General features: G+C 30.3%; 1 protein-coding gene and 1 long non-coding RNA gene across 2 annotated transcripts; both read left to right on the forward strand.

The window, feature by feature from the left end:
* The first annotated feature begins 5988 nt into the window (after positions 1-5988).
* On the forward strand, positions 5989-8975 carry LOC114754360 (uncharacterized). Its single transcript, XR_003741165.1, has 3 exons — positions 5989-6001; positions 8324-8329; positions 8904-8975. It is a non-coding gene; the product is annotated as an uncharacterized LOC114754360 (long non-coding RNA).
* Positions 8976-15781: 6806 nt separating this feature from the next.
* On the forward strand, positions 15782-21750 carry LOC114754370 (disease resistance protein At4g27190-like). Its single transcript, XM_028943136.1, has 3 exons — positions 15782-18745; positions 19269-19820; positions 21133-21750. Exons 1-3 carry the CDS (start codon positions 15782-15784, stop codon positions 21748-21750), a joined length of 4134 nt encoding a protein of 1377 aa, XP_028798969.1.
* The last annotated feature ends 5531 nt before the right edge of the window (positions 21751-27281 follow it).

The raw sequence follows: 27281 nt of genomic DNA on the forward strand, positions 1-27281 counted from the left end.
CAGATCTCTTACAATGATTTTAATAATGATTCAATTATCATTTGAATAATAAATTAAGGGTAAATAGTTAGATGAGTGTTAATCATTATATCATAATAATAGTAATAATTAATGAAAATAAGTAATGATTAGATTTTAAAAAATTAATAATAAATAATGATTAAATTGACATGAATGTCACATCTTCCTCTTCTTCATATATGTTGTGGTCGATATTGTATATTCACTTCTTCTTGAGTATGATCAAATGTCTTATTTGTTTGTGAAGTTGGCATATTTAAATCAAGCAAGGGTGATTCAATTAAAGAAATTAATTGCCGATGAGTGAAAAATGTTTGATTTGATGGATTACATTGCTTAATAGTAAAAGCGTTATATTCAACTGTAAATAATGTAAGATCATCATGAATAATTAAAATTGAGAAGGATTGGGGGAGTCAAAATAGGATAATGTTAATGATCTTCATATCTTTTTCACTAAAATCAAATAACTGATCAATCATCCAAATGTTTGCAATATTTTTTGTGAATCAATATCTAAAATGGAATGAGTTAAAATAAGAGATGGTTGTCAAATGAAGAGATTGTCTACAAATAAGTATTGTAATTAAATATTATAATAAATTTGATAAATGAAATATATACCAGTATTCAGAAAATTAATATAAAATTCCACATATACAAGGTCACGTTTGTAGTCTAGTGGCATCATTACATCATATCCTCAAAAAAAAAAGCCTCCCAAATCTTTTTTTTGGGGCCAAAAATAAAGTCAATTTTAATAATTTAAAAAAATTGGTACAACGAGCGATAGCATAAGCCTTCACTAGACAAGAAAGGACTCAGAACCTACTTGCCTGTTTGGGATCACGTTTTTTATTAATTTAAATCGTCGCATGTTTGTTTGAGATCATATTTATAAGTGTTTAAAAACTATTTATCAGTTATTCTGAATAAGGGGGTGTTTGGATATAACCAAACCATGGTTTGGAGAATAGCTTATGGAGAATAAATTCTTGGGAGAATAGATTTTTTGAAGAATAGATTTGTGAAAAAGTGATTCTGAGAAGTGAAAGTGTTTGGATAGTTGTTACCAGAAGCACTTTTTACATGTACAAATTACTAAAAAAGGCATAAGTTAATATGGTAATTACAGAAAAAATATATTTTATGATATATTTTAATTTGAAGGAATAAAATTGTTAATAATATATTTTTTATTAACATAATTAATAATACATAAGATAATATAATTAATAAATATATTTATAAAAAAAACAACAAGATATATATCCTATAGGCTCTCACACTCTCCCTTTTTTTTTTCCAAAAGCAAAAAATTTTTGCTTTTTCTAAAACCATGGTTTTGACTTTATTAAAGGTGTTTGGGTGATTTTTTTCCAAACCATGGTTTGGGTTGCAACCCAAACACCCCCTAAGTAATCTTTTTGACAGACGCATTTAAAACCCATTCAACAGGACAATGTCACGGGGCCTACGTGGCCACTGAAAGTCTTCGTTTTACAGTGTGACCAGGTGGCGACGTTTAATGTCATTACCAAAAGAAACCCTTTTGCTGAAACGACATTTATTCGTTATGCTACTCTTTTTTGTTTATAATATAAAAAATTAGTTAATTTTTTTTACATATTAAAAAATAAAAGTTTAGCCATTTAAATATATATTAAAATAATACTCTTTCAGATTTAAAATATAAGCTAAATTTTATTAAAGATGTTTATTTTTTTTATAAGATAACACTCACTTTTCTCCAAATATTTAATGAGTTTTTTTTTTAATTTTATCTTTATATGTTTTTTTTCTTTGATTCATTTATTATATCTTATATTTATTCTTTTTATTAACAAAAATATATTTAAAAAATAAATATATGCCTTACATATTTATGATTTTAAATTGATTTTAACTAATTTTTTTAAAATATAAATAGATAAAATTAGAGAGTAACAGTTTATTATTTTTTAAGAATAAAATAACACTCTTATTTATTCTTAAAAAATAATAAATTTGTCTTTAATGTTGTACCTATAGTATCTCTCCTTTTTCTCCTATATTTATTTTTCTGAGCCCTAAAACACTCTTATTTATGAAGAGTGTGAGTGGAAGAGAGAATGAATAAAAAAAAAACAAATTAAATCCCTAAAAAAAAGATATGAGAGAGATTTATAATTTAATTAGGGGTAAAATGTATAAAATGTTCGATACTTTCAGAATAGAACTTATAAAAAAGACCAACACATTTAAAAAAATAAATTGAAGCTTATTATGTTTATGTTCAATTTATAGCGTGCTGTAGTTATTTTACAAGCAGTCTTGAAGAAGAAAATAGGGAAATTTATAGTAGAAGATCTAAAAATTATACTCATATTGAAAGAACGAAATATTGCAAATTGACCTTTATACCCGCCTTTTAGTGCTTCCCCACCTGCTCTTCCGAGCCTTTTTGGTCGGCCGTCTACTCTTCCGAACCTATGGGTCTATGTTTCCGATTTTTGATGGGGCGATGACTTACCGTCAATGACCCTCCTAAATTGCCGGCATCTACTTCGCTGTAGGAAAGGACGCAGATTGAGACATATCAACTTTTTAACTTTCTCGTTATTTAAGACGAGGAGAATTCCCCAAAAAACAAAAAAAATTTAAAATTTAAAATTTAAAATTTTTTTTATTATGCTTTAAGCCTTTAACAGCAATAGATAACATTTAAAAAATAAATACAATAGATAACATTCAAAAAATAAATGAAGCATATTTTTGTAATCATTTGTGATTTTAAAATTTTAATAATATTTTTCTTTTAATATACATTATACCATAAGAACAAAATTTATACTATATAATAATAAATAAAGAGTAAAATTGTATATTCATATAACAAATTTAATAAGCGATTTATAAATAGAATTAAAAAAATTTATTTTTTATCCTATAAATAGGATTAGAGAAGTATTTTTTTAAAGGGCTAAAGTGCGTCCAGCACCCTGAACTATTTACCCAGGTGCGTCTAGTGGCCTAAAATAATTTTAGGTGCATCCAGTGTCCTAAACTAATTAAAATGGTGCGTCTATATTCCAGGCTAACAAAAATGTTATGTTTAACTGTTACTTTCCTGACTTAGCTTAAAGTTGACCCCAAATATTCTAAATGGTAGACATATGGATATTTGATATGTATTATTCTTACTCAAAATTGAATTTATTTCCTTTCTCTTCTTCTAAATAAATTGATTTTTGAGTAAGAATAATACACATCGAGTGTCCATGTGTCTACCATGTAGAATATCTGGGGTCAACTTTAAACTGAGTCAGGAAAGTAACAGTTAAACATAACATTTCTGTTAGCCTGGGATATGGACGCACCATTTTAATTAGTTTAGGACACTGGATGCACCTAAAATTACTTTAGACCACTGGACGCACCTGGGTAAATAGTTCGGGGTGCTAGGCGCACCTTAACCCTTTTTTAAATTTTGATACTGTTTATGAGATAAAGCATAGAGGTAATGTGTTTTTTTTTTTTTTGCTCCTATTTATTATAAGTCAAGTTATTAAATTTTTCATATGATTATATACTTAATTTTTTGTTTATTATTCAAAGGACAAATGTTACTGAAATATAGAATGCATATTAAACGAATTAAAATTAAAAAATTATTAAATTTTAAGGCATAATTAATTAAATTTAAAATTTAAGAGTGTCTCATTAATGAGTAATTACTGAGATATCTAATTGCACATGGGACTAACATATAGGAAGACTTTGAAGTTGACTTGATTTTTTTAAAAGAAAAAAAAAAGAAAATCATTTCAGCTCTTTAAAACGACTCATTCTATCTGTTAGCGTTTCATTGCTCAACCTTCTGCATTCTGCTTCTACCTCACAACTTCGTTGCTCTTTTGTCTGAGTTCCTCTCATTTCAATTTTACGAGAAAAATGCAAAAACTGAAAAGGAGAGTCTCCGACAAAGAACGTTGAAGCCTCTTCAACCCAAAAAAAAAAAGGGTAAAAACTTCTAATTCTTACTGTGTTTCTTTTCCTCTTGTATGAATATTGTCATGTATTGTTATTTGCATTTCCTCTCATGTTTAGTCTTTCATATGCTTCATCTGCCATGATGTTTAGATCAAAACTTTTGTTTAGTTAATTTTCCAGTTCATATTACTATTTATTAAATTTTAAATCATTCGTACTGAGTATCTTAAAAAAATAAAATTTTATTGTTTTTAAGTTTGATTTTTTTTCCCTTGTAAATAAGAAGGACTTCTTTCTACTACGATTTTTCGTGTGTTTTTCTTCTTTTTCCTCCATCATTCGGTTCACAATAAATTATAAAAGAAATTGAAATTGCTAAAATACTTTTGATTATTTTTGTGATATTAACATTTCCATCATTTATTCATTAAATTTGATCTTTCGTTGCTTTCTCTGCTTATGTGATTAATAAATATTATTGATAGTTTTAATAGTTTAAAACTACAAATTGCACCCCACATATTTTCATTTGCGCAGGAATTGTTTCGCTCTTGCTGTTCGTGCATTCTGGTGTTCTTTTATTTTCATTCGTAGCATCGTGCATCTTTCAGGAAAAGAAAAGGCAAAAAAAAAAGAAGAAGATAATAATATATTTAAATTGGGAAAAATTGCTGAAAAATACTTGTTTGAAAATTTTATTGCCCAAAACTCAAAAGAAGTGCCATATTTATTCCCCTTCCCCTCTCTTTATAAAATCATGACAAATCGTTACTTTATCTGTTTTTTTTTTTTGGGTTTGTTTTGAATATTCTGGATTACACTTTTTTTTGTGGATTATTAACTCATAGGTCTTTTTTTATAGTATTTTATTTATATTAAATAAATTTAGCTTTTTAATTTTAAAAAAAGAGAATTGTACTAGAGTTGTGTGGAAAGGAAGTAACTATCGAAAAGTCAGTTGTTATTGAGACTAATAATTATGATTTTTTTTACTTAATTGTAATTTTTTCTTGAAAAAACCAAGCTAGGTGGGGGCCATTCATATGAATAACAAATATTATCTCCGGTCCTAATTATAAGAGTCAGTTGACTAATTTGACGAGATTAAAGAAGTAAATTGAGTTAGTTATTTGTCCTAAATAGATGTTGTATTTCCTAAAATATTCTTATTAATCAAATGTATTGACTAGAATTCGTATTATTAAAAGGACTATTTAAAAAAAATATAAATATATAAAATAAAATGGATTGAGGTCTTATTTTCAGAATCAAAATAAAAATCACATAGGATTTTATATTAAGGATTATTTTAAATATTACCCGTGCATCACATGCGGACCCTGTCATCATTCAAAGGACTTTAACTTTTGTAGGACTACTCATCAGATGGGGGCCCTGTCACCATTCAAAGCACTTTAACGTCTGTAGTACTGAGCCTTTAAAATTATTGAACCAAGTAGGCTTTTTTTTTTGGGCCTGGAAGTGGGGGTCAGTGCGGACTTTGAATCTTGACCTCGTCATATCAAATTATTGAGAAATTATAGTTTAAAGTAAATATTTTTGTGATGCCCGAAAATATTAAAAATAAATAATTATTTTCTTTTATTTGGATCATCTCCATAAAAAAATTATTTGTGTTCGTGTAATTTTATTTATATTATTTCAACATAAATTATTTGGATCATCTTCTGCTTCCCTGTTTTCTGTGGCCCCGTTGCTCTTATCTCTGTTCTGTGTATCAGATTTCTCTGTTAAACAAAGTTGAAGCGGCTGGAGAAAGAAGGCAAGACCAAAAAAAAAAAACAAAAAGAAAAAGGTATGAACCCATTCTGATTATAACTATACTGTCAAAATCGTTATCTATTTCTACAAATTTTGTTTACTCTTTTCCGTTCGCTCTAGTTATTTCTGCTGCGTATAATGGAGCTGTAGAAATTAACAATTTTTTTTTTAATTTCAAATTCACAGTCACAAGGCTTGTTTGATCTGTTGTTGCTTGGCTGTTTGTGTGCTCTACATTTCTCTGAATTCTGTCTCCAAAAAGAAAAAGAAAAGACAAGGTAAGAATAATATAATCAGATTTTGTTTATCCAGAGTACTAGTTTCTCTATTTGTTTTCTTTCTGTAAATTAAATAAAACAAAATGAACTAAATCAGTGAAGTAAATCAAGTCAAAATGAATTAAGTTAGTGATTAAACAAACTTACCTAAAGTTCAGGATCTTCCTTAATCTCACGAACTATCTACAAGTCTCTTGATTAGGGGAAGCGTTTTTTCTTAACTTGGATTAAGTCTTACTTTTCTTGTCTCCTCGAATGTATAACCTGCTCAGCAAAAATACAGAAAAACATTGAAGTGTCTTTTAAAAAAAAAACAAGTAAAAAATTTATAATTCTTACTGTATTTCTTTCTCTTTTGTGTGAATATTGGTATTTTTATTTGCATTTCCTTCCGTGTTTAGTCTTTCATATGTTTTATCTGTTATAATATTTAGATCAAAACTTCTATTTAGTTATTTTTCTAGTTCAGATTATTATTTATTAGATTTTAAACCATTTAGAGTAGGTACTACTATAATTTTACTTTTTTTAAAAAACATTGATACTCCTTTTCGCTTTGATTTTTGTTTGTTCTTCTTTTTCATCCATTATTCGGTTCATAATAAATTTAAAAAAAAAAACGAAATTGCTAAAATACTTTTGATAATGTTTGTGATATTAACATTTCCGTAATTCTCCATTAAATTTAATCTTTTGTTGCTCCCTCTCCTTATGGTACTCATTAAATATTATTGATAATTTTAATGGTTTAAAACTAAAAATTTCATCCTGAAAATGTTCATTTACACAGGACTTGTTTCGGGTTTGCTGTTCGTGCATTCTAGTGTACCTTTTTTTACTCCCGTTCATAGCTTCGTCCATCTTTCAGGAAAAGAAAAGGCAAAAGAGAAAGGTAATAATACATTTAAATTAGGAAAAACTGATGAAAAATACTTGTTTAAAAATTTTATTGCCCTAAAGTACCTATACAGAAAAGTATCGGTGCTCCGAAAAGTTTATTCACACGTAAGTAATAATTGAATGTAACTGAATGCTATCGAATCAAAACAACCTTAAAACAAAAGATCACAATTGTCATCCACCTTCTCTCTTGAAAAAAAAAGGGTCGATCAAAGATGCAAAAAAGTATCCACCATATTGGGGGAAATCTTAGCAAAATGATCAGCTAAGGCCAGATCTCTAAACACATGCATGGTTGATCTGGACCTGCCACTCCCTAAAAATCAAAGTCCTAATGTCATTGTTAACAATATCACTTAAGAAAATAGTTTCATTTCTTTGAAAAAATTCATTCTATCAGTTTGCCTTCCATTGCTCAAACTTTTGCATTCTGCTTTTCAATTTCATAACCAAAATACAGAAGCCAAAAAGGAGTGTCTCCAGCGAAGGTTGGAGTGTCTTTTTAAAAAAAAAAAAAACAGGTAAAAAATTTATAATTCTTACTGTGTTTCTTTCCCACTTGTATGAATGTTGGTAGTCTTATTGGCATTTCCTTCCATGTTTAGTCTCTCATTTGCTTCATCTGTGATAATATTTAGATCAAAAATTCTATTTAGTTATTTTTCCAGTTCAGATCATTATTGATTAGATTTAAAACCATTCACATTGAGTATCTTAAAATAGGTATAATTTTACTTTTTAAAAAAAAAATTGATACTTCTTTTCGCTCTAATTTTTGTTTGTCCTTCTTCTTTTTCCTCCATTATTCGGTTCACAATAAATCTGAAAAAAAATGAAATTGCTAAAATACTTTTGATTGTGTTTGTGATATTAACATTTCCATCATTCCTTCATTAATTTTTTTTTTTGGGTCAGAAAGTACGTCGTATTAAAAAAGTAAACCAGTACACCTCAAAGTTCCCAGAAAAACAAAACGCAAAAACAGAGAAAACAAAGAACATAAACTGGAAAACAACTCTTCCAACACCAAAACAACAACTAAAGAGAAAAAGCAAAACAGCAATTTCTGACCCCAAAGTAGCTCTGGAACTTTTCCGTGACAGTAGAGAAGATAAGCATGGGAGCAGAGAAGATGAGCACTAGGTAAATATCCATCAAGAGGGGCCAAGAACAAAGCAAAAGAAAAACTGGGATTGGGGGGCATAAAACCCAACCATAAAGGCCACAAACCCATTAACCAACTCCTTAGCTTAATCAAAGAAGCTAAGTTACGATACTGAGCAACAATTTGCAGAAGAGATATGTGCTCAAGAAAGAAGCTCCACCAATCACAGCTTAGCTGAGCATAACAAAAAAAGAAGAACTAGGAGCTTTTTGTCCTCTTGATTTCCAGTCGACCAGTAACCCATCATCAAAGCCACAGGAAACACATCCCCTACTCTCATTTCAGAACCATCAGCCCTAACAATTACCCTCACTTGTTTCTTAGAATCAAACAAATAATAAAGACATGCAGGTGGCACCCAACGTGCATCATCCTTAATTTTTAGTATATCTCTTCTGAATGCCACAAAGAAGCTTAACTTGCCACTAAATTTCCAAAACTCCACAACTTCAACAAAGCTAACTGCAGGAAACATAGTTGAGCCCAAAAAAACACCACCTCTATCAATGGCAATCCTATCTTGAGAGAAGAAAACGCTAAAGCCCCATTTAACCTTTAAGAACACTGCGGTAAGCACTAGACGAACTAAAGCCAGAGATTCAAACCAGTGAAAATTGTATCTAACCAGATCCTTCGTTACAAATTCGCACATATATCTCATATTCCAAGTACTCCATGAAGCAAAAATCAAAACAAACAGCATAGCACCTATTCCATATCCATCAATCAGACCATTTAGCCCCATGAAGACTACAATAGGGCTAATAGAAAAAAGAGAACCAAAGCATTTTACCTTGTAAATCCAAGACAAAGGATTCCATTCGACCATGTTTACAGCAAGGCACTGCAAAGTTGGTTTTACTCTGAGATTCTTCAATCCGTCTCTCATAGATCTGAATAGATATATTGGAAGAGTTAACCGAGATCCAAAGCTTTCGACCGTTTCACTTCCCAAGCCTCCACCTCTCATCAGCTCTTTTCGATTTTCAGCCTCCTCGAAGGTGCCGGATAACGACATTCTATTATAAGGAAACACCAAATCTGCCAGCAACTCATAGATCACTCCATTCCCCAGCCTCTTTCGGCCATGGTAGATTTCTGCATCTTCCATCTTCGATTCTGTCTGTATCTGTCCAAATCTCGCCATCGGTCATCAACACGATGCTTTCTGAGTCTCTAATTAGGTCCATCCACTGATCTTCCTCCTTCACTTCCATAAGCATCGCAGCTTCAGATCTGACCTTCCTCTTAATATCCATCTCCCAAAACCACAGCAAAAACTCTAACGCATGCACACGCCAACACACACACACTAGACTCACTCTCCCCCTGCGGCTGCCGGGGAGAGGACGCCGAGAAACAACGCTCACCAGGGAGCGGTTTTGGCTCTCACAGGGCAGAGAATTTCGCTCTCACGGGAGGAGAGAATCTATCATTCTTTCATTAAATTTGATCTTTCGTTGCTCACTCTCCTGATGTCATTAATAAATATTATTGATAGTTTCAATAGTTTTAAACTATAAATTTCACCCCATAAATTTTTATTTACGCAGGACTTGTTTCGCTCTTGCTATTTGTGCATTCTAGTGTGTTTTTATTTTGATTCATAACTTCGTGCATCTTTCAGGGGAAAAAAAGGTAATAATACATTCAAATTAGGAAAAACTGCTGAAAAATACTTGTTTGAAAATTTTATTCACCAGAACTCAAAAGAAGTACTTGGTACATAGGAAAGCGCCGGTGCTTTAAAAGTGTCTCTCAATAGATAATAGGTTTGCGCTTCGCTTTTCGCTGATTCTCATCAATATCCTGCAATAATTATAATATTGACCATTATGTATTATAAATATTTTTACGGTCAAACCTAAATATGACGTTATAAATTTTGTGCATTATGAAGAGCTTCTTTAAAAAATATATGGGTATGAATATGATCATTTTTTTTCATTTTTCTTGTTCTTTATATTCATTCTACAATCATTAATAATTTTCATAATCAACATATAGAAATGTACACTTATAGCACATTATAAGATGTCTGTGTGCGCGCGTGTACATTCAATTTACCTATCTTTAGTGTTTCAAGTATCCCAAGTGTTCTCCATTTTTATTAGCCAAACAGTACAAGAATACAATGCTCTGTGTGATTCTTTGTCATACGAAATATACAAGAAAAATGAAGAATTACCATCACATATAAAGAAAGCAAAAATTATCTGAATTAACAATGAAACAAACGGCACGAATGAAAAACTAAATTGATTATATCCAATTATCTTTACAAAACCTAGCATGATAAATGTTAAAAGCTCATACTGGCAAGAGAAATGTTAACAGCTCATAATTATTCTTAATATCCGCAAATTGTTAATTTTAAATTAAATTTGTGAGGATGCCAAAGGTTGTATAGCATATTTTTATATCTCATACTTGTTTCTATTACTAATTTTTATGTGTTTAAGTTTGGCAGATTTTGTGTTTCACTCCTGCTAAGAATCTTTTCATTTTTCTTTTTATCACTTTAGTTTGCGCCAAATTTTAGAAAAAGAAAAAAAAAGAAAAAGAAAAGTTAAAAGGAGGTCTCTTTGTCCAACAACATTGAAATCTCACCAAAAAAGGGTAAGAATATATCATATCATGTTTCATTTCTTGTTAATGCTTATATGGCATTTTGCTGTATAACTGGTCTGGACTATCAATTACGACATGGTTTACAATTTTAATATATACAATCATTTTGAGAATTTTATATTTATAAGGTTACTTTTATTTTGCAATTTGCATCATGTAAGATAAGACTTAATTTGATGGTTGAAATTTGATGCCTGGAGAAAGAAATTTGCGCTTTAAATTTTGTCCAAACCAGCAGTAAACATTTTCATTATAAATAATTGTAAATACTAAATTGTGTGTGTTTCTGATTGACAAATTTGTGTAATAGTCTTCTTATTGTTCTCTTCATTGGTTATTCTTCATCGATTTTTTTTAAGGTAATATATCTTTATCTTGTTTCTTTTCATGTAATGTTGACATATTTGTGAGACTTTTAGGTTATAACTTTTACTAATGACCATACAATACCTTTGGTTATTCTTATGCAACAACGTTCGTGTAATTTTATCAAAACTAAAATTGAATAATATTGGGAAACAAAGGAGAAGTGTGTAGTATATAACTGGTGATCCCAAAAATAAAATATATAGAGGACTTTTCTATTACCAATGTATATGATTATCATTTTAAATAAAATATATAGTTTCTCATTGTTAATGCAATTAGGATATTCTTTATTTTTTTGTAATCTCAACATAGAACTTCAATGCTTGGAGCAGAGGCATGCATAAAGCATTTGTACTATGAAACAAAGTAAATAAGAAAAAAGCCATTGACTTCTCTATCTCTTATTTTCTTTTATATTCTCTAGTTTTTTTTATTACTTCTCGTTTTATAACAAAGCTTGAATTTAAATATTATTTTGATATTTGTGGGACCCATGTCAATAATTCACCTCTTCTTATTGGCGAGGGGAGGGGGAAAAAAAACCTTCTTAATATCAAAGCCATGACCTTTATCTTGTAAATTGGGCCCAAGCCTGGCCCTAAAAGATTTTCTTGCTTTGTGTATTAAATTTACCATCGAAACCTTACTTTATTGAAATTTAAAAGCCAAATATTCTGGGACATTTTATAAAATGTTTTGCCCTCCATGCTCCATTTAATTCTTTGCCTCATAAAATAATGTCTATAAAATTGTTGGGCCAAATCAATATTTTGATTATTTTCTAACTATTTTTTCTTGAATTATTCAAGAAAATAGGACCTTAATTCTCATATAAATTAGTTTTAAAATTATGTAAGCTATTTTTGGAAAAATAGACCTCTTCATAGTATATCCAAATCCTCAAATAATGTTAACGTTGCCCCAATTTTCAAGACTTTGAATAATATCTCTAAGCCTTAAATATGTCTTAGACAAGCTCTTTTATACTTTTCCAGATTTTATTTTATAGAATGAATAATATATATTTTATTTTATATATATTTTGCTAACGTATTTTATATAGGGATAATTAATCGCCAGGTCCTTATAATTTCATCTGATTTTTAATGAGGTCCTTATAAAATTTTTTCTTTTTATCAGATCCTTTTACTTTCGTGTGTTTTTAATTAGATCCTTCTATTTTTTTTTCTTTTTATCAGATCCTTATAGTTTCACTTATTTTTTAATTAGGTGCTTTGTAGTTTTTGAAAAATTATTTATTAACTTTATTCTTTAAAATTAATTTCATTTTTAAATTAATAATTATATAATTGGACAAAATAATTAATATAATCATTTAGTAATTAATAAATAATCAGAATAATAATTATACTTAAATATAAATTATTTATAATCATATTTTAATTTTATAAAAATTTATTATTATAATTTGAATTTTATAATTATAAAAATTTGAATTGAAAATAAATAACGTATTTGTTTAACTAAAAATTTAAAAGAATACTAACATAAGATTGTTACAATAATTTATATATTTTTTAAATGTTATTATTTGTAAAATAAAGAATAAAAACTACAAAGACCTAATTAAAAACAAAGTAAAACAATAAGGACCTGATAAAAAGAAAAAAAATTATAAGGACTTGATTAAAAATATATGAAAATATAAGGACATGATAAAAAGAAAAAAAATTATAGGGACCTGATTAAAAACCAGTTGAAACTATAAGGACTTATATATTAATTATCCCTTTTATATATATATATATATATATATTTATGTAAAAGGGCGTTTTTCTTTGCACTGCATAGCTAGATTTCATTCTATATATTACATGTTCAATCATAAAATTTAGCTCAGACAATCATGACAAGCAATCACACAAACAACTAACCAACACAATATTAATATCCAAGTCAATAACTTTGCTACCTTTTCCTTTGGTATGACCTTTTTATTTTAAAATTTGATAAATATACATTATGATTTTTTTTTTGCATAGTTTTAATTATAAGAGATGCGTATTTCCTTTTGATCCCAAATGATATTATGTGAAGGAATTAATTTTTAATCACTTTCATCTCAGACTTGTTATATATTTTCTATCAATAATATTTCTCATATAATGAATTCTTTCGCATATTTTTGGTTGGCAGGATTTGACTTCTTGTATTAATTCAGGGGACTTCCAATTTCTCAAAAAATTAAAAGGTAAGGATATAATCTAACTTGCTAGTGTTTCTCTTTATTATTTTTATATCATCTTAATGTTTCTATTGTTATTTTCCTTACGCTTTCGAGAGAGAGAGAGAGATATATATATATATATATATCAATTCTATTTTTAAAATTAATCATATTTTCAGCATTTTGATGATGACTTCTATTACGAATTATGAAGCGTGTCATATATGCAACACACCAAAAGAACAAAAGTAAATGTGATATTCTAAAACTTGTTAAACCGTTGGTGGGGGGCTCTCTTGTCGTTACCTTTCTTGGAATTTTTTGTTTCACCCTGCATTACTTCTCTTCTTGCCGAAATATGGGGAAGGGCACCCTTTAGGGCATGTTTGGTTTGAGGGGACGGTGGGAGAGGTTTTAACAGATGGAATATGAAATTTTTTTTTATAATTTTATTATATTTTTAGGATATTTGATTTATTTGGTTTTATTATCATTTTAAGATTTATTAGTAGTTTAGTATTATTATTATTGTTATTATTATTATTTTAGTATAATTAGATTTAAGGTTTTCATTTTATGGCAAACTTGATTATTGAATGATGTTGCAGTTATCATTTTCCTTCGGCTTGTTTCCTCTTCTCCATTCTCTATTTTCTCTTCTCTGCTCTTTCTAATCTCTTCCTTTCCTCTTCTCTCTTCTTGTTTTATATCATTAACCTTACTTTGTTTGGTTTGATTAAAAAGGAGGAGATGGAGGAATATTTAATGATCCTTTATTTAATTCAAGAGAGGAAGGAGAGGAATAGTAATAGTCAATTTATCATCTTACCCTCACATATTAATTTTTATTTTTATTTATATATTACATAAATTAATTTACATCCTAATTCAAATTACATAATTTAATAACAATGCGATATTGTTATATTAATATGTGTATTAAACAATTGGTACAGTAGATTTTTAGTCTAATTAGCATAATAATATATTTCAAATAATCAAATTAGCAAATATACTTTGTTTTAAAAAAAATGAAATTTTTTCTCCTTTGGCTATGCTTTTCTTCGTGCTTTAAAACATATTTTAGTTAATAAAATAATATTTTGGTAAAATTGTAAAAACTAATTAATCTATAATAATATAATTTTTCACCATAATAATATTTTTAATTTTTAATTAATTTTTATTATAATATATTTTTAATTATAATAATATATATTTATTTATAGTAATGTATTTTTATTTGAAATTATAATAATATATTTTTTATGGGTATTAATAAAATATTAAAAAAAGTAAGAGGGTAAAATGGTCTAAAAATTTAGCTTCCTTCCAAAAAAAAAAACCTAATTTCAAGAGGAGCTAAAATAGGAGAAGGTGAGGGAGGAGGGAAAATTTTTGCTCCCCTCCCCTCTAACATTTCTAGCCAAATGAGGGGAAGGACTCATTTTTCCTTCCCTCCCTCACCCTTCCCTCCAACCAAACAGACTCTTGGAGATGGCTCCCTCCAACCAAACAGGCCTTTAGAGATGCTTAGGATCGGGGCTACTTTTAGTAGGTGTGTATTCTCATGGTGTCGAAATTGATTCGTTATGCTACATATATGAGGCATCTCATGTACAATTGGGGTGTTGCTGGAATTGTCTCTCCCAGAGTTAGCAAAAGAAAAACCTCAATCAAAGCAATTAGTAAGAGGCAGGGACCGATCTACAAAAGCAAATCAGAAGTGAAGAGAGAGTAGAGCTAAAAGCTGAAGTAACAATAGAGTGCACTAAAGTAAATGAGCAATGAAAAAAATATATTATCGTCCCAAAAGTCTTTTGGGTGATCCACAAAGGCACCATTGGCTAGTTTCATAAATGGAGGTGTATAGCCATACAGGATAATCTCCCAGATTTTGAATTTCGTCTCCTAATGAATACTTCCATCCTTTTTCTTCTCTTCCTAAAGTTGAAGCATTACAAGATTGGCGGTGAAAGATCAAAGGATGATTTATTCATGCCTTTATGAAGAAGTTTCTCTGATGATGGTTATGAAAGGGTTTTGCTAAGTATGATACACAAACTAAGTAAAAAAATATTGGTGGTTACTAGTAGGATTGGCATGATTTAGGTATAACACATGAGATGTCAAAGATTAGGGGGTCGTTTGTTGTCCATTAAGCTATTCCTTCGAATAGCATATTTTAATGAAGTATAAGTAACCTCTGATTTGAAACCACTATCCAAATCCAACTTCAAAATGCATTAGTTGAGTCATAATAATGCATGACTTATAGTGAATTTCTTTCAGGATTCATCTTCATGTATTTTACTTTCTAAGATGATTATCATAGGTACCAAATTAGTATACATTTTGCTCCGTTTTTAGTTAGTCTCATTCATTTTTTCATTTTGTTATAATCATTATGTGGGTATTTCACAACTTAAATCAAGATAGAAAGATAGAATAACATTAACTTTATTTCCATGTTAGATGGAGAGCATCCTTGCCGAACCTGTAAAGAACAAAACCCAAAGTTTTGTGAACTTTGTGGAAAATGAAGCTCAGTATTTATGTTGCTTCAATAGTTATGGTCAAGAGTATGAGCACGCAGAGAAAAGATTGAATGCAAAACTCAAAGATGTAAGGAGAATAATTGATCAAGCTAGGGGTGTTTCTCCTGCCACATCTGTAGCACTACAATGGACACGTGAAGCTGAAGAACTCATTGATGCTAACACTAAGAAAGAGAAATGCTTTAATGACTTGTGTATTAATTGCTGGCGTCAATATCAAAAAGGCAAAGACTTGGCAAAACGGACTCTAGATATTGACAAACTTCTAGAGAGAAGTAACTTTGACATAGTGGCAAGTCCAATTGAACTTCCAGGTATAAAATACCGTTGCTTACCAAATTTCATGCCTTTTGATAGTAGAAAGTCAACATTTGAAAAACTTAAAAAGGCACTAGAGGATGAAAAAAACATTATGATTGGATTGCAAGGCTTGGGGGGAACAGGCAAAACCTCGATGGCAACAGAAGTAGGTGCTAAATTAGAAGGATCAATATTCAGAAAAGTCATCTTTCTTGTTGTCTCTAAGCTTCCAGATTTCAAAAAGCTTCAAGGTGAAATTGCTAGGAATTTGGGTGTGGAATTAAAGAATGGAGCGGAAGAAGTACTCCATGACAAAATATTGGCCAAAATCAAAGCATTAGAAGAAAAAATTCTTATAGTACTAGATGACGTGTGGATGGAGTTTGATCTCACGAAAGAGTTGGGGATTCCTCCTCGCCACTTGCACAAGGGTTGCACTATATTGATAACCACCCGGAGCAAAGAGATTTGTACAAAAATGGATTGTCAAGGGATCATTGATCTACATAAATTGACTGATAAGGAAGCATTGTCACTTTTCCTCGAGCATACTAATAGCTCCTCTACTTTGGAGAGTTTGGCACAAAATATTGTGGACCATTGCCATGGAGTACCAGTTGTAATTGTAGCTGTAGCAAGATCATTAAAAGGGCGACCTTCTTTAGTTTGGAAGGAAGCGTTGAGGAACTTGCAAAGAGGTGAGACAATATTTAGGGTTCGTGATGATGATTTAAAAGGGGTCTATGAAGGTTTGAAATTGAGCTATGATAATTTGAAAAATGAAAAAGCCAAAAGGCTCTTATTGATATCTTCCCTATTCCCCGAAGATTTTGAGATTCCTATGGAGTTTTTAATCAGAATTGGTGTGGGAATGGGTCCTTTTGGGGAAGTTGATGACTACAATGAAAGAAGAAGAAAAGTACTTGATGCTATAGTGGAACTCCTAGATTCTTCTTTATTATTGAATACAAAGAGGGAATGCGTAAAGATGCATGATTTGATTCATGAAGTATCCTTATCAATAGGAGAAAAGGATGTTCAATCTGTCATTGAATCTAAACCGCCTAAAGAGGGCTTGCAATGTTTATTTTGGAAAAGCAATTCTTTTCCAAGGCACTTTGATGGTAGAAACCTTGAGGTTTTACTTTGGGTTCTAAATAACTCAAAGGATTTGGAAGTCCCCAATACATTCTTTACAGTGATGAAAAAGCTCAAAGTTTGGTTTCTATGCGGTGAAGGTTTTTATCAAATCTCAGCTCCATCATTATTTCCATCAATTCAGTCATTACAAAACATTCAAACTCTCATGATAGGAAATTTTGCCTTATGCCACAGCATCTCTATGTTGGGAAGGTTACCAAATCTTGAGAGTCTATGGTTTGATGATTGTTCAATTTCTAAATCACCTGGAGAAAATTTTGAGCTAGAGAAGTTGAGATTCTTAAGGATAGAAAATTGTGAAATTGATATGAGTAATCCTTTTGAACTAATTGAAGCATGCCCAAAGCTAGAGGAGTTGACTTTTTTGAGTAATCAGTATGATGAGGGGGAAATAGAAAAGAAAATTTTTCATAAAGCATCTTTTCATACGTTACAGATATATCAAATATCTTGTGATGGTCAGGATGAATTTTTAGATTATTTTGAGCAATGTGGTTCCCTCTCAAGATGCTTTAAGCCAAGTAATTTAAGGCATTTAATCTCTGAGGCAACATTTAAGCAACTTGTTAAAACAGCTGAGCTTCTCATCTTAGAAGGTTATGGAGAAACAAAACAGAAAAATCTTGTCCTCGATATTGTTCCAGTAGACAACAAAGGCAGGACTGACTTGATCATTCTTCAATTGGATTCTTGGCCTGACATGCGATGTCTCATTGATGTTGCGAATAATCGTCTTGATGTAAAGAATGCTTTTTCCAATTTAGTTGGACTATACCTTTCTGAAATGGGACTAAGCAATATATTATTTAATGGCCACTATAACTTGTGTCATCTAAAGACCTTGAAACTGAACGGGTGTCCAAAGCTGACGTCAATTTTCCTCCCATTCACTGCTCAAAGGCTTTTACAGTTAGAAGAGTTGAACATTGAGAGATGTGATGCATTGGAATGCATTGTAGAAGATAAGAGTTCAAGAGGGGAAATAGCTGGTGGAGATGGTGACAATGATCAAAAGAGCTACGACACTTTGTTTCCAAAGTTTAAAATTCTTAAAATTGATAGTTGTGACAATTTAGAAATAATATTGCCAATCCTTCACGGTGGATGGCCTCTGGAAAGAATAATCATACGGTTGTGCAAGAAGTTGAAATATATATTTGATAAGTTCCAAGAGGTCAATGTTATGCTTCCCTCTCTGGAAGAAATGCAACTTTTTAGTCTGTCAAGTCTGGTTGGTGTTTTCAGGGAGTATGAAAAATCCACCTCTTCGTCACCACAACGGCCAGTACCCACACCTCCAAGCACCAAGATACGTTCTTTTTCTTGGGCTCAAGTATGTTGTTTTGAATCAAAGGCGACAAGTGAAGAGGCTGATGTTGCTGTTTCTACGGGGAGATTGCTTGACGAAGGAATCTCACGGGTATGATCAGCTCGCTTCTCTACTTATGTTCAAATTTCTTTTTACATTCAAGTCTCTCTCTTGTGAATTATACATTGTTAATTATTTCAAAAAGAAAAATGATTTACAATTAAATAAAATAAGGTATGAGTGTTAAAAATATTTATTGTGATCCTTGGTACGATACATTATTTAAAGTACCTGTATTTGCATGGTTGATTGAATCTGTAACAAGATTTTGTAAATACGTCTTGTTATAACAATTGTTCTTGGGTAAAAATACACATACATAAACATATTCATGTGCATACACACATGCCTTTTATTGCAAGAAATATAGTTAACAATGCTTAGCACATAAAAAATTTATGATATATCTTTGTTGAATTTCTTGAAATTATAATCGGATAACGATAGTTTCCTAGATTTCAACCAAATTACACATAATCTACTACAACAAAAATCTTCATTACCTCTAAGTTATTTTCCTAGTTTAGATATCTATGAGCATTACGATTGCGTAAACAACAATGTCTTTTTGAAGGGATTACTTGCATCAAAGAAATGGATTGATACTGCTCCTACAATTGGGAGACAACTAGCACTCCATGTTGTTGGTCATATTAGGAAGATGGAACTTGCATATCTCTCTTCAAATTCAGTATCAACTTTGTTCACTTTATCTATGGCATCAGTGATATCATGGGAAGAGATGACAATCAGGGGTTATGATGGGCTAAAGCACTTGGCAACGAGTGAGGAGGATGATTATAAAGATCAAATCAACTGTAGTTCCATTTTCCCAAAGTTACAGAAACTTCATATCTCAGGGTGCAGGGACTTGGAATTTTTATTTCTGTCTGCAATATCTATAGAAATTAAGAATTTAAAGTCCTTGACCATTGAAGGCGCTCCTCAGCTAACATATGTCATTGAGAAATACCAGCATCAGCATCATTTATCCCATCAAAATCAGAATGACGAGTGGCACTTTGATCTCCCTGCTTTGGAGGTCCTCTGTTTAGACAGAGTACCTAAGTTTATCAGCATTGGTCCCATGAATTATAAATCACAACTAGATTTGAATACCACAAAGGTAATGCGCTCTTTTTATCTTCATGTTGTTTGTTCTCTGTTGATACACTTACTCAAAATTGAAATGTAAAAAAAAGACGTTTGAAAGCACTTTATAAAATTTTTTTACGTACGTGATTGATACTTAATTTGCTAAATATCTTGAAATTATAGTTGGATGAAGAGAGTATTAAAAAAAAAAGTCAGATGAAGATTGACTACATGATGTGCTAGTTTTCTGGATTTCATGCATGTCTACAAGTATCACTTAAAAACTTAGCTATACATATGTGTGGGTTTGTGTATATCTTAGGTGTCAAAGAGAAATATATCACGGATATAGTGAAATATAAAGAAAAAGAAAATGAGATTTGCAAACACTTTATAAATTTTTTTGTTAATGACTATGAATTCTAAAAATTTCAAAAAATAATTAAGATCACTGGTTAGAATTAAATTTTTTATATTCATTCTTTGCTATATTCTTCATCACTGGTTAGAATTAAATTTTTTATATTCATTCTTCGCTATATTCTTCATTTTTTTAATTGCATAAATTTAACCACTTCAATCATTGTTTTTGATATTTTCAATATTCATATTTTCAATTTTTTCATACCTAAATTTCTTTTTTTTAAACCAATTACTCAACTTCGATGTTTTCAACACTCATTTAGTTTCTTTTTTTAATTGAAAGCATAAAAAAGAGTAGGAAATAGATAAAAGTATTGAAAACATTGAAAATAGTAGTATTAAAAAAAATTAAAGTTGACTAGTGAGAAAATCAATTTAACAAAACTTTCGATTTCAACCAAGGAGTTTGGTCCATCTTTGATATTCTTAAACTTCACAGTCCTTTGTTTTATAAATACGTTGATCATATTGTCATTGTGAAGTGAAACATATATTAATTTGACAAAATCATCTATGAATATTCTAATATACTAATCTTTTAGATTAGTTGATTGTCGAGCCATTATAAATTAGAATATTAGAATGGAGCACAATAATTCAAAGGGTTAGATTCAAGAAAGACGATGAAAATATGACAGTGAGAGATCTAATAAATTTATTTTTGGGAATAACTAAGATAAGGTATCAAAATACTCTACTTTTTGGTTAAATTGATGTATATTGACACTTTATGAAGACTCATAGTTATCATTGTTTTGATTTATTGTTATGCTTTGATATTATTTAATTTGCTGTACATCACTGCATCTAAAAATTTTACTTAGACTTTGTTTTCAGAATCTTCATTACCTGTAAGTTATTTTCCTAGTTTAGATATCTATGAGCATTATGATTGCGTAAACAATAATGTCTTTTTGAAGGGATTACTTGAATCAAAGAAATGGATTGATGCTGCTCCTACACTTGGGAGACAACTAGCACTCCATGTTCGCCATATCAAGAAGATGGAACTTGCATGTTTCTTTTCGGATTCAGTATCAACTTTGTTCACTTTATCCATGGCATCAGTGATAGAATGGGAAGAATTGACAATCAGGCGTTATGATGGGCTGAAGCACTTGGTAATGAGCGAGGAGGATGATTATAAAGATGAAATCAATTGCAGTTCCATTTTCCCAAAGTTACAGAAACTTCATATCTCAGAGTGCATGGACTTGGAATTTTTATTTCTGTCGGCAATATCTATAGAGATTAAGAATTTAAAGTCCTTGACCATTGAAGGCACTCCACAGCTAACATATGTCATTGAGAAATACCAGCATCAGCATCATTTATCCCATCTAAATCAGAAAGACGAGTGGCACTTTGATCTCCCTGCTTTGGATGTCCTCTGTTTAGGGAGCGTACCTAAGTTCCTCAGCATTGGTCCCATGAATTATAAAGCACAACTGGATTTGAATACCACAAAGGTAATGCTCTCTTTTTATGGTGATGTTGTTTGTTCTCTGCGGATTTGCTTACTCAAAAGCGAAATATAAAGAAAAAGAAAATGAGATTTGAAAACACTTTATAAAATTTTTTTTGTTAATGATCATGAATTTTAAAAATTTTGAATTAAATTTTTGGTTAGAATTTAAATTTTTTCTATTTTGAGTCTTTGCGATTTTCTTCAATTTGTTAAGTACTCAAAATTAATCGCTTCAATTCTTATTTTAATAGTTTCAATATTCATATTTAAAATTTTTAAATACTTTGCTTTGATCTGCTTTGCTAGTCAGCTTTGATGTTTTCAGCACTCATATTTGATTTTTTTTGGAAGTAGAGTAAACATTAAAAATGAGTATTAATAGATAAAAGTAATGAAAACATTGAAAATAGAAGCATTAAAAAAAAATCAAAGTAGAGTAATGAAAAAATCAATTCAGCGAAACTTTTGATTTCAACCAAGAACTTTGGCCTGTCCTTGATATTTTCGAAATTCACTGTCCTTTCAATGAATTTTTGATTTGTTGGCATATAAAACAACAGGAAACAAAGGTATGACTCTGTTCAACTTCTCTTACTAATCCTAATATATTCCCCCAAATGATAAGTTATGTTTTAATACTATTTCTCACTACATTCATTTGTTCTCTTAAAGAAGCAGAAAATAATAATATTACGCCCCTAAATCTCTATTTTCATAAACTATAAGGGATTTTTTGTGGTTATTTTCGTACAGACATGTTTGCAAAGAGCACTTATATTTAAAATTCAAATGTATTTGTTGCCTCTTAATTTTTATTTAATGGTTTCGCTCACCCTAAATTCTACTATAATTTTGTTCAAATTGGGCTAAGCATTTTAAAGTTCTTTTTTTTTTAAAAAAATAAATTTGAAATTGATATATCTCGTACATGGAATTCGTAGGCAATTGAGATGCAGAGGCAAACTTTGAAAACTCTTGAAATTCGAGACTCTACAATAAAAGAAATTGTTGATTTGACACATGTGGACAAAGAGAAAAATGGGGATGGACTTGAGCCATTGACGTCAAGCTTACAAAAGTTGGAGTTGTTTCGTCTACATGAGTTGGTGAATATATGTGTGGGGCCTAAACATATCATATGCTTCCATTGTCTTCAAGCCCTACACATTGAGGAATGCAGAAAGCTCAAAGTTATCTTCTCCACATCTGTGGTGCGAAGCCTACCAATGTTGAAAAAATTAAAAGTATTAAGGTGTGAAGAATTAGTTAAAATTGTTGAAGAAGATAATGAAACAAATGATGATGATCATTTGCGCCATGAACCATGCTTTCCTAACTTAGAAGTGGTCGGTGTCGGTGGGTGTGGCAAATTGAAGTACCTGTTTTCTATCACTATTACTGGTATCCTTCCAAAACTAAGATTTTTGGTGATAGTGGAAGCCAATAGACTTGAGCATGTACTGGTAAGAGAAGGGGAGATGAAAGAGATGGCCACGAAGGATGTGCTTCCGCAACTAAGTCAATTGAACCTATACCTTCTTCCCAAACTTGTTAGTATCTGCCATGGGATTGATTTTCAAGCTTTGAAAGAAAATGATAACACGGAAGTGATCGATTGTCCCAACTTTTCTTTTTATGGTATGTATTGAGAAAAGTAATTTGTTCTTTAGAATTGAAAATTATTATGAGTTTTATTATAACAACGAAAATCTCTTAATCTCAGAAACTTCAACTACCCATTTTCAAGCAAGCTCTGGAACAACATATTCTCAAGTTGAAGAAAAAGCAGAGGAGAAGCTTTCACCTCATTTGAGTACCGAACAATCTTTAAATACGGGAGAAGCAACACAACAAACCCTCACAAAGGTATGATTCTGATTGCTAATGGCATCATTTTACTGCTACTTCAATGGTCCCGCATCAATGATTATATGCATGCTTGATTGTTTTCAATTTGTAGCAATGTTCTGGAAATTCTGTCCCTTTTATGAGAAAAACAGAGTTTGGAGATTATAGTTAAAATGCCAACAATATACCCTCACGCGAGCACACACCAGAGAGCGTGTGTCTCTTCCCATTGCTTTATAAATTTGACATAAACTTAAAAAAAAAAAAAAAAACAGACCATGTAGTTTTGGACTGGGCATTGAAGCAACAATTCATTCCCCTGTCATAAGCTTGTTATTTTAAAAATACCAAGAGACATCATCATTATCATTAGATTTTTTTTTTTTGGGTTACATCAATTGATTCTTATTTTATAAGGTGATAACCTTTAAGATTTCTTTTCACCTTATTAAAGACTGGATTGGAAATTTGAAATAAAAATTAATAAATAATAATATTTCTTTTAGTAAAGGAAACAAACAAAGTTACTGTCAAAACTTATTGTAGGGTCACCAATTAAATTAAAGATATGACCCCTAAGAGTCCCCAAAAAACTTCACCCAAAATAAATAAATAATCCAAAGAAACAAAAATTAGAAACCTTTTCCCTAAAAACTTTAGGTTCTATCACCTATATTATTGGGATGAGATTTTCTGCAAAAATAGTAGTTCAAAGCTCTAATTTTAGCTCTTGAAAAGTCTTTCGCTCTAACTAATTCTTAACTTTCCCTCCATACCATACTATATTTGAAATCATTGGAGTCTTTAAATTAATTAATGTTCATTTTCAGATCTCCCTCAAGCATGCTGGCCGAACGAGGCCTTACTATATTAAAATTAATTATGCTACAGATTAGCTCCTACACCATGGTCTCTGCTAAGCTTATCATCATATTCTAATTTAACAGAAAATTAACTTCCTCTCACTAAAACTAAGTTATCCAAAACAGGGCCTTAAGAGAAAAGCTTTAAAATCTAATCCCTTTTGTTGCCAATCACTTTGAAAGGCCCACCAAACACGAGCTTTTAGACATGCCTGTGGTGCAGTTTGGGAATTTAAAACACTTGCTCCATGTCATCATATATCAAAACAGTAGCATTTAAATCTCTCTGAGCCACAAAATTTTTAATTCAATGAACATCTAAACGGTGCTGTCCAAAGAGGGGATAAGAATCAAAGTTTACATTTTAAAATTTTCCAGATTCATAAACTCCTCTTTTAAATACGTTAAGGGGTTTAGACTTTAGATTCAACCAAACCTAATTCTCTCTTTTCCAATTAATTTGACCGAAGAAGGGAGGAGAATAAAACTTGGTTTCAATTCTACCTTGAAGCCTTTAGGTGTATACTATATTTTAGTTCCCACCTAATTTCTTTAATTTCTTTAAATTCTCAACCGAAATAGGCTTTTTGACCAATAGTTCATATTTGAGACATTTAAATTTTACATAATATTTGTAAGACTCAAATATGCTTTGGAAATCTCTTTTATACATTTTGAGACTTCTCTTTGATTCTCCCTATTCCAACTACTTAAATATAAATTTAGTACATAATTAAACATTATAACAGTGGCAAAAATTCAGCTTTTCAATTCCAGATTTCAGATCCCATAGGAGAATTCAAATAATACTCTCGTGAAACAGAAACCCTAGATACAAAAATCCACCTCTTCTCACACAAAATCAACATGCATGGAATAAAATCAACTCACAATCTTTAATCCATCTTCTGAGTATGATTTAAACCGCTCATCCATATTGCAAGCTTACCTCATGAGCTTCTTATTTTGCCATTTCATGAATCCCAACCCAACAAATCTGATGCTCTTCTTTTTGGACTTAGTGCACCATGTGCAGTAAGTTGGGTTATGTATTGGCCCAATTTCCTTTTTAGGCCGGATGTGATGAAATTGCCCCTGTGCCCATCACTATCAGTGCTAAATTTTTCTAATAAATTTTAAAAATTAATCTGGGACACATTTTATGAAGATTTATTTTAAGTTTCTCTGGCTACAAAAGTAATTTTGTTCCTCAAATTTTTATGCTGAACATTAGTCTCGAACTATTTGTAATTCAATTTTTGGAAAAATGGGCCCTTATTATCCATAAATTAGTTTTAAAATTATTAAGTCATTTTTTAAAAATATAAGCCTCCTCAAAATATTTATAAATTCTCAAAAGAATATTTCATAATATTTTTCGCAATATTCCTAGTCCTAGAATAATTTTAATAATTATTTTTCTTTTTATTTCCTTAAATTCTGATACAAAATAGGCTTTTTGACTGATATATAATTCATTTTTGAGACATTTAAATTTTAAATAGAGACAAAGTATTCATTTAATCCTTTAAATTTATACATAATTTTAATTTAACCCCTTAACTTAAAAAGTATACTTTTAATTCTTTAATTCTAAAATTGTTAACAAAAAATAATGACATTGAGATCTTAAATATTGATAAAAGAATTCTCAAATGTTAACAACTTAACATATTAATTTTAAAAATAACCATGATTGTTACAAAAAATTATCATATAAGCCTAATGATTTTTCAGTTAAAAGACAAAATATATTTTTTAAAGTTAAGGGATCAAATTGAAACATTGTATAAAATTAAGAGACTAAATATATACTTTAGCTTTTAAATAATGTCCCCAAACCTCAAATATGCTTTGAAAATCTTTTCTCTACTTTTGGAAGCTTCTCTCTAATTTTTGGGCATTTTTTCCTAATTATAATTTTGATCTATATTTTCTCTTATTTACAGTTTTGCTCTTAAATTCACTATATTTTTTAACTTTTAGGTCAACTTAACTTTTTTAATCAGTATTCAAAATTCAAATGTCACCATTACTGCTAGATATTAGCTAATAAATTAATTCTTTTCCATGGACAATAATTAGAACCGATTTAAAAAAGGTATCACCGAAGCTGGGATTAATTGTCCTTTAGTTATAGATTTTTATTCTTTATCTATGTCTCTATTATACAATAATGTTCTTTTTGTGCTTTAAAATTGTCATACGAACCCAATTGTGTTTTCTTTTGTATAAAAAAAATTCTATTTGCTAGAAGAAAAACATATAATTTGAAGGGGATATTTAAAATGCCAAATATAATCTCTAATGCCCATAAATATAGTTAGTCAGTTAAAGCGCGCGTGCGTGCGTGAATTTTTGATGCTTTTGACATGAACTAAGTGAAGTCTTGTTTGAAGTACCGGCCATGCTAAATAATGAACTAGAAGGGAATCCAACATTTTATACTTCTTTTTTTTTTTTTTTAAACTTGCACTGTTTATGACCCAACAAAGAAAACTATTGAAGCGGGTATAACATTAAAATTGCGAAAAAAAATGGCAATTTTATCATTGGACTCAAAAAAATTTTAAGACTTAAAGGGGGTGTTTGGATAGAAACCAAACTATGGTTTCAGAAGTACTTTTACGGATTACGAAGTAAATATGTAAAGGAGGTTACCTCGTTTTGCGGAAAAGTGATTCTGAAACCGTGGTTTTGGTTTTGCCAAACACCCCCTAAAAGCTTCTTTTTATATATTGGGTTGTTGGTTAGAGTACAAAGAAAACAACCACACTAATTTATCATCTTTTTTTTTTTTTTTTTGTAAATGGCTGTTGGTTTCTAATAGGAGGCACCAACTCATACAAGTCCCAACATCAATGTTCTTCCTACAAGAGACAACACTTAT

The sequence above is a fragment of the Neltuma alba genome, unplaced genomic scaffold (assembly GCF_004799145.2).
Source record: "Neltuma alba isolate B1F8T4 unplaced genomic scaffold, ASM479914v2 tig00010134_pilon, whole genome shotgun sequence".
Taxonomy (NCBI): Eukaryota; Viridiplantae; Streptophyta; class Magnoliopsida; order Fabales; family Fabaceae; genus Neltuma; species Neltuma alba.

What these genes read in the sequence shown, in the direction of transcription:
- LOC114754370 (XM_028943136.1), top strand. Translation starts at nt 15,782, where the DNA reads ATGGAGAGCATCCTTGCCGAACCTGTAAAGAACAAAACCCAAAGTTTT. An exon ending in TTGACGAAGGAATCTCACGG is followed by an intron (nt 18,746 to 19,268) that starts GTATGATCAGCT and finishes GTCTTTTTGAAG; the next exon opens with GGATTACTTGCATCAAAGAA. An exon ending in TAGATTTGAATACCACAAAG is followed by an intron (nt 19,821 to 21,132) that starts GTAATGCGCTCT and finishes GTCTTTTTGAAG; the next exon opens with GGATTACTTGAATCAAAGAA.